Here is a 12,635-nt window from a genome sequence, read left to right on the forward strand (position 1 = left end):
TTTACACAAACAATACAAAATCGTATTATATATGGGATGGTGTAAGCTACGGTGTATGCTTTTTGGGTGTAAAAATAGCATCCCTCTTTAAAAAAATAAATAAATAATTCGCACATGCAAATCACACATAGACACTAAAATGGGGAGCTTCATCCTTTTTTTTAAAGGGTTAAATACCATTTGCCCCCTACCAAATTAGCGAGTTTCGGTTTTTCTCCTTATTAAAATTTTTTTTAGCCTTTACCCCTTAACAAAAAAAGATTCTCCAAAGGGAAACCTTATTGAGGGAGATTCCATCAGACTTGCCTACGTGTAATGAATCTTCTTGCTTATGTGGCTGTTTGTGACACGGTGGCAAGGTCTCCTCATATTTCTTCATCCTTATATACATAACCCCCTTGTAATGCTAGGGTTTAACATTGTTAGAAACTTGAAATGGGGAAGAAGAAGCGTGCTTGTAAGAATAAGCTTCCGCCACCGTCAAAGGCTACCAAGCTGCCGTCACAGTCCAAGCAAAGGAAGAAAAAGGAAAAGGAGACGGTAGAGTCCAAGAAGGAGAAGCAAGTCAGGCATGCAAACAAGAACAAAGAAGAAGGAACCTCCGTTCGTGATGAGGAGGTATGTGTAGCTACTCTTTCGTTTTTTCAGTTAAGATTAGGGTAAATGTTGGGTTTTTGTAATGTATGATTCTTCTGATTTCAGTGTAACGATAAGTTCAATGATGTACTCCAATATGGTGGGGAGTTTGTGTTTCTGAACGACGGTCGTACGATTTATAGAGGTGGTCTGTCGTCGTTAGTTTCGGAACTCCGTTTAGAAGAGTTTACATTGGATAGTATACATAGGTTGGTGATGGGTTGGGGTTATCGGAAAGGGACATATAGAATATGGACTCTAATTCGTGAAATATGTGAAGATTATTTTCAGATTAGAAAGGATGACGATTGTTATGACTTTGTTGCATATAGTTGTGCTAATCGAATAGATGGAGAACTTTTTATAGAGCATGATATTGTAGATATGGGAGCAACAGTAAGACTTCCTAGGTGTGTTAATGAGGTTTGTGAGATGGAAGGAAGTGATGAAGATGATGTTGAGGGGCTAGGTGATAGTGAAGATGAGAGGGCCACTGCGCTTGTTGATGGTTTTGAAGGGGTAGATATAAGTTTACCACAAAAAGAGATCCCAAAAGTTGTTGAATATGTTAGTGTTAGTAAAGAGAAACCTTGTGAGGAAGATGAATATATTAGTGATGAGTTGGAAAGTTCTGATCCTGATTTGTCTGATAGTGAGAAAGCTAAAGTCCAAAAGCTTGAAAAGTTCAAAAAGGAGCATTTAAATAAGGATTTTAAATTTCAGTGGGGTATGGAATTCAACTCCCTAGATGAATTTAGGTATGCCATACGTGAATGGTCTATATTAAATGGGAGACAAATTACTTTTACCAAAAATGAAAGCGACAGGGTTAGGGTGGTGTGCAGGGCCAATTGTGGGTTTTTAATGTTATGCTCCAAAGTGGGCCACAAGAGGACATTTGCTATAAAAACCATTATAGACAAACACACTTGTGCTAGGGTTTTAGAAAATAAATCTGCAAATTCAAGGTGGGTGGCTAAGATTGTTTTGAAGAAGATGCAGACCTCACAGGATGTCAGAATCACTGATATTATACAAGATCTGAGGCAAAATTACTCTATAGGTATAACTGTGTGTAGGGCTTGGAAAGTAAAACTCATAGCCAAGAAGATGTTGGAGGGAGATGCAGACAGGAAATATGCAATATTGAGGAGGTATACTGCATAATTATTAAGGGTCAATCCTAGAAACACTCTGGCTATAACTGTTGAAAGGCCTAATCCAACAATCCCACCAAGATTTGGTTGCTTTTATTTATGCTTTGAGGGATGTAAAAAGGGTTTCATTAATGGATGTAGGCCCTTTGTGGGAGTGGAAGGCTGCCATCTGAAAACAAAGTAATGGATGTAGGCCTTTTGTGTAAGCATGCTTTTTCCTTTTACCCTAAATGTGATGTACTCATGAACAACATATTTGAATCATTTAATGCTACCATTTTAAGTGTACAAACCTATTTTGACCATGTGTGAGTGGATTAGGCTGTATTTGATGAATAGATGTTCTGCCTCATAAACCAAGCTAAAAAAATGGCCTCATAAAGTAATGCCAATATCTAGGAAGAGGCTTGATAAAGAAGTCATGCTAAGTGGGCACTGGCTACCAACTTGGGCAATGGAAGAGACTTTTGAGGTGAATCATTCATATAATGGTCAGAAGTTTGTGGTTGACATTGCTAAGAGAAGTTGTAGTTGTAATTTCTGGGAGCTAGTTGGCATCCCTTGTAGACATGTTATTGCTGCTCTATGTTTCAGACAACAGAATCCAGAAGATTTTGTAGACAATTGTTATCATAGGGACAAGTATGCCATATGTTATAGTTTCGCTATAAGTCCAATAAATGGTGAAGAAATGTGGCCTGAAGTAGAAGCTGATCCAATAATGCCCCCTATGTACAAGAGAGGTCCTGGAAGGCCTAAGAAATTAAGGATTAGAGAGTGTGGAGAAGAAGGTGCTAGAAGAAGGAGATTACCAGGTGTGTCTTATAGGTGTACCATTTGTGACAAATTTGGTCACAATGCTCGAACTTGCAAAAGCACAACTCAAAATCCCAATGCACTTAAGAGAAAGGTATGTCTAGTCCATATCACAAGTCAAACTGTTTTTTTAACATGTATGTGAAATTAACAAATGTTGTTCTTCATTCATGTAGAGGAAAGTTAAAATGGATGCTCAAACTGCAGCAACTCATGAAGCTGAAACTGGTGAAAGTAATGTAGCCCAAACTGCTGCAACAGATGCAGTTCAAACTGAGGCAACTCATGAAGTTCAAATTGAAGGGCAATCATTTGGACAAGCTGATCCACAGATAGAGGCTTCCAAAAATGTTAATGATAATGCAGAGAATGGAGCAACACAAGAACCTGCACAAACACATCAGACTAAAATAAACACTAATTTTTTTGGAGACATCACTGATGATGTGATCTCAAGCCTTCCAGACTTTAACTCTACCCAATGCTCTGCTGTGGATGTTACCTCACAAAGGAGAGGTAAGAAAAAGATGTCACCTACCAAGCCAATCAAGAGGAGGACAAGTGAAAGACAAAAGTTGTTCTGGTTTAAAAAATCATTCACTGGCCCAGGTGCTAACCCTGATGAACCATTATCATTAACTGGTGAAGAGAACAATGTTGACTCAAGGCGTGGGAAGTAGAAATTGAAGAAGAAGTATTAAGTCATGATTATGTATAAGTCCAAGTTATGTATAATGCTAGTGAACTTCAATATTTTGGTTATGTCCTTTGTTTATGGTACAATGATGATGTATTTTGGTACAATGTTGGTACAACGTTATGCATTTTGTCTGTTAAGTAAATTTATGGTATAATGGTTGTGTGAATGCTAAATGTATTTTCTCTAAAAGGAGAATGTCTTGCTCCACTGATATGATACATTATCAACCAAACTTTTCAACAAATTATAAGACTTTAATGAATCATACTAAATGACATTAATTGAACAACCAAAACACATTACATTGCATATAACTTTAGGACCCTAACTTTAGATTACATCTTTTGTCTCAAATATGAATTCATTACATATATGTGTACATTACACTAAACCAAGACATGAACAATGCCACTTTCAATTGGGAAATGCTTCTCTTCAAAACAGCCTGCTTTAAGTTGGTATTTTCCAGAATTCCTTCCATCAACTTAACCTTCATATTTGTCGATTCACAGTCCTTGCATAAATGTTATGAACTGTTGATTTCATCATCCCAAATAAAAAACTCACAACTATTCTCCATCTGCAATTACAAAACAGCAAACTTAAACCCAGCTTTCAGTAAACACATTTAACAAAAAAAATGAAATAACTAAAAACTTACTCCTGCATTCTTGCACTTCCAGAATTTCCGTCCGCGATTCTTGAACGTCTTAGCTACCCACATCTTCATAGAACGACTGCATCCACAAGTAGGGACCTTCAAATTCACGTTGGAGATGTAGGAATTGCAGCTACCGATACTTTTATTGGATTCCATTTACACAGGTGAGGTAATGAAAGAAGAAAGGGTGACGCAACTGGAATCACGAAGAAGAGATTGTTTAACCCTAAAATTTGAGATTGAAAGTGAAGAAATTGAACCCACGTTGAAGGTGAAGAAATTGAAAGAGTAACAATGGATTTCAGATTGAATACCATCGTGAACCCTAAATCCCAAATTATATGAGGAGACCTTGCCACCATGTCACAAACAGCCATGGAATCTCCCTCATTACACGTAGGCAAGTCTGATGGAATCTCCCTCAATAAGGTTTCACTTTAGAGAATCTTTTTTTGTTAAGGGGCAAATGCTAAATTTTTTTTAATAAGGGGAAAACCCGAAACTCGCTAATTTGGCAGGGGACAAATGGTATTTAACCCTTTTTTAAATGACAAAATAAGTATTAAAAAAAGATATAATTACAAAACGAGGGCAAATAATTAGATACAAAACCAAACAACACTGAAAAAAGGAGTACAAGACTACCACCAAAGGGAAAATTAGATACAATACCAAACAACTAGTGCAGAAAATACTTTTTACATCGGGCGAAAAGTACATTTTACATCGGGTCTGAAACCGATGTAAATCCAAGCGATGTAGTAAATCCAGTACATTTTACATCGGTCCAAAAACCGATGTGAAAAATCATGATACCGCATCAGTTTAAATTATGTCTGATGTGAAACAAAAAAAAAATTAAAAAAAAATTATGTGCAATATTTTACATCGGTTTCCCGTATAGACCGATGTAAAAAGTATGTTTTTACATCGGCTTTGTAGTTGGCCTGATGTAATTTTTTCATGAAAAGGCCGGTTTCATCTCCTGTAAGTTTTTTACCTAATTTTTCATATTTTGCCAATATCACACAACCCACACTTTGATCACTATTTCATATTTTTCTAACAACTACTGAAGCTGAAGCATAATTTCATTGCACGAAATTGTTAGGAGATTATATATATATATATATATATATATATATATATTCTTCCAAAATGAACAAATGATTTACAAGTAAATGATTTACAAGTATCAATCTAGGTTACACACAATTGTACAAAATTATAAGAAAGTTATGGTGGATTACTACAATAACAAAACAAGTGAAACCATACAAAATCCAACCATTTATAAGTCTTTTCCCGTCCTTGAAATACCAACATGCAATCCACAATAAGAGCATTTGTAGCTTCGGTAGACAACACCAAAATCACACATTTGCTGACAATAAAAAATAACACCAATTAACATCCGCAGACAACACCAAAATCAATAAACTAAAATCTCACACACACACACACACACACACATATATATATATATATATATATATATATATATATATATATATATATATATATATATATATATATATATATCCACAATTTATTTCTGATTCAGCCCTACTAAACTACAACAACAATTGCTAAACATTTTATGAAAAGAAATTATAATATCGATCCGTACAAAATAAATCATAAAACATAAAACTGCTCTAAACAAAAGAATGTGTCTTCTTATGCATACCGTATAACAAGTTCAGAAGTCTCCGTATCCCATTGAAGAACACAGAATTTGTATCTTTCAGTAGCAATAAACAAAAAATCCTGTGCTTCACCCTGTTTAATCCATGAACACTTTAGTATATGCGAAATAAACTAAATATTATATAGCATCCAAGAAATAAAGATGTATTATTCTCACATGAGGGCGAAAAAGTTCAAGCGTAACAATTCTTCCATATAATGGCACATCGGGGATAGATTGCAAAGAGAACATTCATTCTATTACATAATCAACCAAAAGTAACAAATTGATTGAGATCAAAATCAAAGAAGTTCTAGTAAAAAGATCCACTACAAAAAATTTCTATTTCCCAAGTAATCTAACTTCATGTCCTGGCTGTTTTTGAAGTTTGTATATTCTAAGTCATCATCTATGAGAAGCTAAGAGCAATACCCAGTCCTTGCCATGGCAAAGCACAAATCATAATTGGACGACAAATGTGTGGATTATGGTTTACAAAAAACATCCATCCTAAAGTGATATCAACAACAAGATCTGTCACAAAATTCAAATCATCCATTGTTGCATTGAATAAAAACATTCCAAATAATAAGAATAAAAAAACACTACCCAAGCACATGAAATTCTTAAGATGAAATAATCACCAATTAAAATAAGGTTAATATCACTTCAACAACCATAAAAAATTGGCTACTATATATGCTCCAGTACCAAAACCATGGATTGCTAACAAATAGTTAGACCAACTAAAGTTGGATACGTACAATTGATTTCTAAAACTAGCCTTAAATATTTCCTACAGCTATATTACATAGATTTATCAAAGAATCAAAGTCTCTGCCACACCTTTAGAATATTTCCTACAGCTAAAACTTTAGAATAACTTTAGATACCATTTATCATCCACTTCAACTTATCAACTTATATGTAGTTAAAATCAATCTTTCTAATTCAAAGATATTGACCCAGCCTTCCTATACAGTAACACAACACAACCCTTTGGAACCTTCAATTCAAAAATAAATAAAGTTTAGCATGACTTCTTAAATCTTACCATCATAATCATTATAACCATTATTATTTACACTCACTTCATATCAGGCACAGTGTAGGAAAATAATATTGTAAAGAAACCAAAATTATTTTTTTAAATTAAGAAATTTATAAATAATTAATTTGTCTAATATTTATCACAAAAAGTGGATCAAACCAACCACAAATGCAATCATGGACAACAGTTTTCACCTAAATAACATAAACAACATCATTAAACGTTTAAAAACTTGATCCAAGACTATCAGTAGATACAACTCATGAGTCAAAAACAATATCAAAGAGGAAACCAAACCACCAATTCATAATACAAAATGCTATGTAAAAATGAAATGCTAAAGTTTTCTAATAATAATTCTAAGCTCAGCAAAGGACCAAAAATGCATGTGGTCAAAAAATCAAAACTGAGTTTGAAATCAAAAGTTGTCACAAGCGCCTAAAAATGGGAATCAAATCCAAGTATAGTGTTTAATCACATTCATGAAGTAAAGTTGTGAGAGAATATATCTCACCAGCCCTAATGTAATACCAATCGGGATCATAGGGAGCCAATTCTTTGAACTTTGCAATTTTCACAATATCAGTCTATTCAGGCAGCTCCATCTATTTAGAAGATAAACAAATAATACCACCAGTCATGAAAACAAAAATGACAAAAACCACCTATTTCCCAATTCAATGAATGAAAAAAAACCTGATTCCCAAAATCACAAAACAATTCTATGTATGGATAAGCTTTAACAAAAATGATTTTACTCCAAAAATATATCAAAAAAAAATCTGATTCCCAAAATCACAAAACAATTCTATGTATAGATAAGCTTAACAAAATTTACTCCAAAAATATATCAACAAAAAGCTGATGAGGCTTGAATAAATCACCTCTACAAACTCTATATTTTCAATTAATAATGGGATGCTTGGTTCATAATTTAATCAGAAAAGTAAATTGAAAGCTCTATTAGGATGCTGCAACAAAAAACTGATTATTTCCTTGAAATAAGCTAATCCAAACAGAAGTTAAGCCAATAACACCAGTTGGAGATAGAAACCAAAATTCTTCATATCAAACACTAATTGATTAATTAATCAACTTAATTATTTGCTAGTGTAACACACTAATAAAAATCGATGAATTTCAAACAGACGTCAAATCTTCTCCAAAATTTCAAACATAAAAAGATCCAAAAGAAATCATACCTTGCCGTTTGAGATGAGCGGAGTAAGCCTTGACGAATTCGTGAGGAGAAATTCCTTCACAGTTATCGAAGAAGCCATGGCTAATGCTAATTATCATAATCGCAAATGTTTTCGCGGCTGAGAGAGTGAAGAACGAACACAATGCCAATTAGGGTTTCAGTTTCATTTGCTATTAAATAGAAAGAAGAGGTTTCGGCAAAAGAAAGAAGAAAAACAAAATAACTTTTGGGTTGGAAAGGAGGCTATGCAGTCGCACAGGCAGGCTGAACCGGAGGTGGGTCACCGTCGAACTGGGTTTTGCCGCCGAAAGGTGGGTCGCGCGCACCGTCGGGCAGGGTTTCGCCACGGGCAGGTGGGTGGCATTGCCGTGGTTTCGCCGGGGGCAGGTGGCTTGCTATGTCGTGGTGGCTCGATGTGTCGTGGAGGGAGATCTACGGCGAAGCTGTCGTGGTCGCGCAGAGAAAGGAAAGAAAAGAAATTTTATTTTGTGAGTGAAGGAGGCTAGGGTTAAGTTAGAACTAGTGGGAGACTTTTTCCATCGGGTAATATATGGGCCGATGTAACAGGCCTTTCTGGTAGACTTTTTCCATCGGGTAATGTATGGGCCGATGGAAAAGCCTTTATAAATTTTTTTTGTCTTATTTACAGTAATGCCACCGTGTAGACTTTTTCCATCGGGTATTGTATTAGACGATGGGAAACCCTTTTCTAGTATACTTTTTCTATCGGATATTATATGGCCTGATGTAAAAGCCTTTATAAAAAAATTAGTTTTATTTACAGTAATGCCATCGTGTATTGGATTTTTAATTTTTGAGTTATTTTTCCCATCAGCTCCATTAAATATCTGATGTAAAATCCCTAAATCAATTTTTTTTCACATCAATTTGTTATAAAACTTGATGTAAAATTCCCTGACATATATTTTTCACATCAGTTATCTTTATACTTGGTGTAAAATCTTGTAACCAAATGTAATATTTTTAGTAGTATAAGTATTAAAAAAAAGATATAATTACAAATCGAGGGAAAAAAATTAGATACAAAACCAAACAACAGTGAAAAAAGGAGTACAAGACTACCACCAAAGGGAAAATATGAATTGAAAAAACTAAAAATAAATAAAAATGTGTTATGAAATTAACCAAAACAATATAGATGAATGAGAGATGAATGAGAGAAAAGAAGAGGAAAAGTAATATTGTATTATCATCTTTCAAGTAGATAGCTTTACATTGCAAAGTGGTCTCTATTTATAGGATATTAGGAAGGTGAAAAATCATAACCTTACTATACCACTTAATAGGGAATATGAAGATGAAAGATAAGAATATATATGGGCATCCACAATAATATTTATTCATAACACTCCCCCTTGGATGTCCATTGAGGATATGCCTCGTTAAAACCTTACTAGAGAAAACCCATTGGGAAAAAATCTAGTGAAGGAAAAAGAGTACAATATCCTTTGATTGTGAACTGCCTCATTAAAAACCTTACAAGAAAATCTCAGTGGGACAAAACCATGGTGAAGGGAAAAAGGGTGCAGAAAATATTTATTTCTCCCCTCATATATACATTTATATGTGAGACGATATTATTTGTAGTAGTTACTTAAAATGTCTTCTTCGAAGTGACTTCATGTAGTGCTAATATTTATGCGAGACTTTATGAAGTTGTTGCCATGATTTGTTTCATAGATCTCCATGAAATGGTTGTACCATCACATGTAAACAAATAACCTCTTTCTGATCCACCATTGAAGAATCTGACAAGTAACCAGCATCTTTAAGATAACGAAGTATATGTTTGACCGCTTTCCAATTTCTTCGTGTAGGTGAATAATTTTATCTTACTTATAGATTGACGACAAATGATATATCATGATGTGTATAATTAGGAAGGTGAATTAGTACTCCAATAGCACTGAGATATGGTACTTTAGGACCAAGCAATTTTCATCATTTTCTCGAGGCCTAAAAAGATCTTTCTCCACATCTAACGATCTAACATTTTCATCTAAAGATCTTTGTCCATATAAAATCATTTCAACACTTTTCTATATAGCCTTCTTGATGTACAAATATTCTTTTGTCCACATGCTCAATTTGCAAACCTAGACATATTTTATCTTTTCTAGGTCCTTCATCTCAAACTCTTTATTTAAGCAATTTATAGGTTTTGGAAGCTCTTCAGGAGTTCCAATAGTACTTATGTCATCCACATAGACAACTATTATTGCAAATACTTTTCCATATCATTTTATGAAAATACAAGGACAAATTGAGTTATTTGTATATACATCCTTTAATAAATATTCACTGTGGTGATTATACCACATGCATCCAGATTGTTTCAATCCATGGAGAAACTTGTTCAATTTGATGGAGTAGTTTTCTCGAGATCCAAAATTACGTGTCTCTGGTATATTGAACCCTTCAGGGAGTTTCATGTAAATGTCACTATTAAGTGAACCATATAAATAAGATGTCATTACATCCATCATGTTCAAATTAAGCCCTTCACGTGTTACAAGGCTAATTAATTATCAAAAACCAATTGAATCCACTACAGGTGAATATGTTTTATCAAAATCAATGTTAGGTCTTTGTGAAAATCATTGAACAATAAATCAAACTTTATATCATTCTTATTTTTCTTTTTCACAAAAACTCATTTATATCCAATTAGTTTCACACCATGAGGTGTTCGGACTACAGGTCCAAAAGTGAGTCACTTGTAAAGTGAGTTTAATTCTTATTCAATTGAATATATTTATTTTGGCCAATTCTAACATAGTCTCTAATCTTTAATAGACTTTGACTCATGATCCTCGTTATCATTGATAACTTTTAGCGCTATATTGTATACAAAGACATTGTCAATATTAACTTTATTTAGTTATCTCAATTTCGGTTCCATTCCACTTCACCATGACATAATTGATCGAGATCTCTTTATTTCATATTTCAAGTACTTGATTTGTTCTTCTGGAACTGAAAAATAAATTAGAACAAAGTGTTATTAGCATTTTCATATCCTCACTTGGGTCATCTTTAATTTCTTTTCTTAGTAGAGGATTTTTATCATTGGAACCGACTTTCATACCACGCTTCAGGCGCAACTACAACTCATTTGCAATATTATATTATCCAATAGGAGAATCCACTTTGAGTGGAGTATTACCAGCTGATAATTTATTTCATAAACTTGCAAATGGATAATATGTTGAACTTTTGGTTCATATTGATTTGTACGAGGATCAAGACAACAATTTATTTTAACTTGTTCATTTGAACTTCTTGTTCATGATTTCAGTAGTTCAATTGAACTTCTTGTTCATGATTTCAACTGCTTATTCCCACCCCCTAATATTGGGAAAATTAATTTATCAAGTGATAATCAGCCTATTGGGCTGTAATCAAGTATTTGATTATTTTCTCAAATTATATCCTCAAAATTGAGATTCATATTAATTATATTTTTCCAATATTCTTTCATGACTCATCTTAATGTATTGTATTGGAGCAATTGGAATATACACAACACATCCAAATGTTCACTAAGATGAGAAATATTAGAATAAATTAGGGAGGACTAATATATAGTATCTTGTTGGCTTAATGCGAATAAATATCTTAATATCATAGTTTGGGTGTTTCAAATATATAATTTAGAATTGATGATCTCATAAGTATCAACCATATAATTAACTTTAGACGTCTAAAGAATGGATCTTCGGGTCCATTTTCTTTTTATGAACATATATTACATGATATTCAATATCAATTTTAATAATATATGTGATACTTATACAGGAATTTCTATAAAAAAGTTCAGAAAACAAGATCTTAGTCTAATTAGTTGAGAAAATAATTTCACAAACTTCTGGTTGTGAATAGAGACATATGCATGATATTTTTAGTCGATGCAACAATTAATGTCATAAAAACACATTTTCTCAAATTTTTTTCTTCCTATAGAAACACACAAAAATTGACTGGATTGAAGAAACTTCTGGTTCTTCAATACAAATTATTCGCATCGTATTATATCCTAGATGACCCAACCGGTTTTACCAACGACACATTTAAGTGTAATTTGTAAACTACTGGTTTACAATGACAAGTTCTTCAATTGTACTATAAGTTTAGTACAAGCCTGGGGAAAAAGACGGTAGCTTTTCTATTACATATTTTCTGTCCAAATTGTGTTGTGTAATACAAAGATATTCGATACCTCCAATATAATTCAAAACCAATATAATAGTATCTCATTATTAAACAATTTAATCATACACATGCATATGAACATATTATCATATAATTATCAAACAATTATCCCTTATAAAATTATATCTTCATATAATTAATTTGTTTTGCTATCCTTCAGGGATGTTTGATAAGTTCTTCAGGAACTATATAAATAATTTGTTATAATCAATGATCTAAAAAATATAATAATCCTTCTGAGATGAATTAAAATTATGTGTGTCATTCTTCCGGAATAACAATTTTTTAATGAGCATATTACAAATTATAAATTTTTAGATCAAAACAAAAATTAAGATGAATTACATTGGTGATTCAAAGTAAAGTAATCTCTCTTAGCCAATGGCATATAAATATTTAACTATGACAATTAGAGGAGCCACAAATTTCATGTAATATCTATTGGGAGAAAAAGAATATCTAAATAACACAAGGATATGACATTTGGGAT

General features: G+C 33.1%; 1 protein-coding gene across 4 annotated transcripts; it reads right to left on the minus strand.

Annotated features, from left to right (window-relative positions):
- Window positions 1-4,840: 4,840 nt before the first annotated feature.
- On the minus strand, window positions 4,841-8,414 carry LOC131655881 (uncharacterized). Of its 4 annotated transcripts, XR_009299914.1 has the most exons (5): window positions 7,914-8,414; window positions 7,226-7,316; window positions 5,838-5,917; window positions 5,661-5,752; window positions 4,847-5,354 (listed from the first exon to the last, which is right to left on the minus strand). XR_009299914.1 is itself a non-coding variant. In XM_058925681.1 (3 exons), the coding sequence occupies exons 1-3, from the start codon at window positions 7,989-7,991 to the stop codon at window positions 5,207-5,209; spliced, it is 318 nt and encodes a 105-aa protein (XP_058781664.1). In that variant the 5' UTR covers window positions 7,992-8,414; the 3' UTR covers window positions 4,849-5,206. The 4 variants fall into 4 exon arrangements, 1 of the variants encoding a protein (XP_058781664.1); XR_009299913.1 differs by having other exon boundaries at window positions 4,841-5,354; window positions 5,838-7,316; XR_009299912.1 differs by lacking the exon at window positions 5,838-5,917 and having other exon boundaries at window positions 4,855-5,354.
- Between the last annotated feature and the right edge of the window lie 4,221 nt (window positions 8,415-12,635).

This window comes from Vicia villosa, linkage group LG3 (genome assembly GCF_029867415.1).
Source record: "Vicia villosa cultivar HV-30 ecotype Madison, WI linkage group LG3, Vvil1.0, whole genome shotgun sequence".
Taxonomy (NCBI): Eukaryota; Viridiplantae; Streptophyta; class Magnoliopsida; order Fabales; family Fabaceae; genus Vicia; species Vicia villosa.

Coding starts and splice junctions, on each gene's coding strand:
- LOC131655881 (XM_058925681.1), bottom strand. CDS start 7,991: ATGGCTTCTTCGATAACTGTGAAGGAATTTCTCCTCACGAATTCGTCA. Junction 5,753..7,913: donor CGCTCATCTCAAACGGCAAG/GTATGATTTCTT, acceptor TGGATTAAACAG/GGTGAAGCACAGGATTTTTT. Junction 5,355..5,660: donor ACTTCTGAACTTGTTATACG/GTATGCATAAGA, acceptor TTTTATTGTCAG/CAAATGTGTGATTTTGGTGT.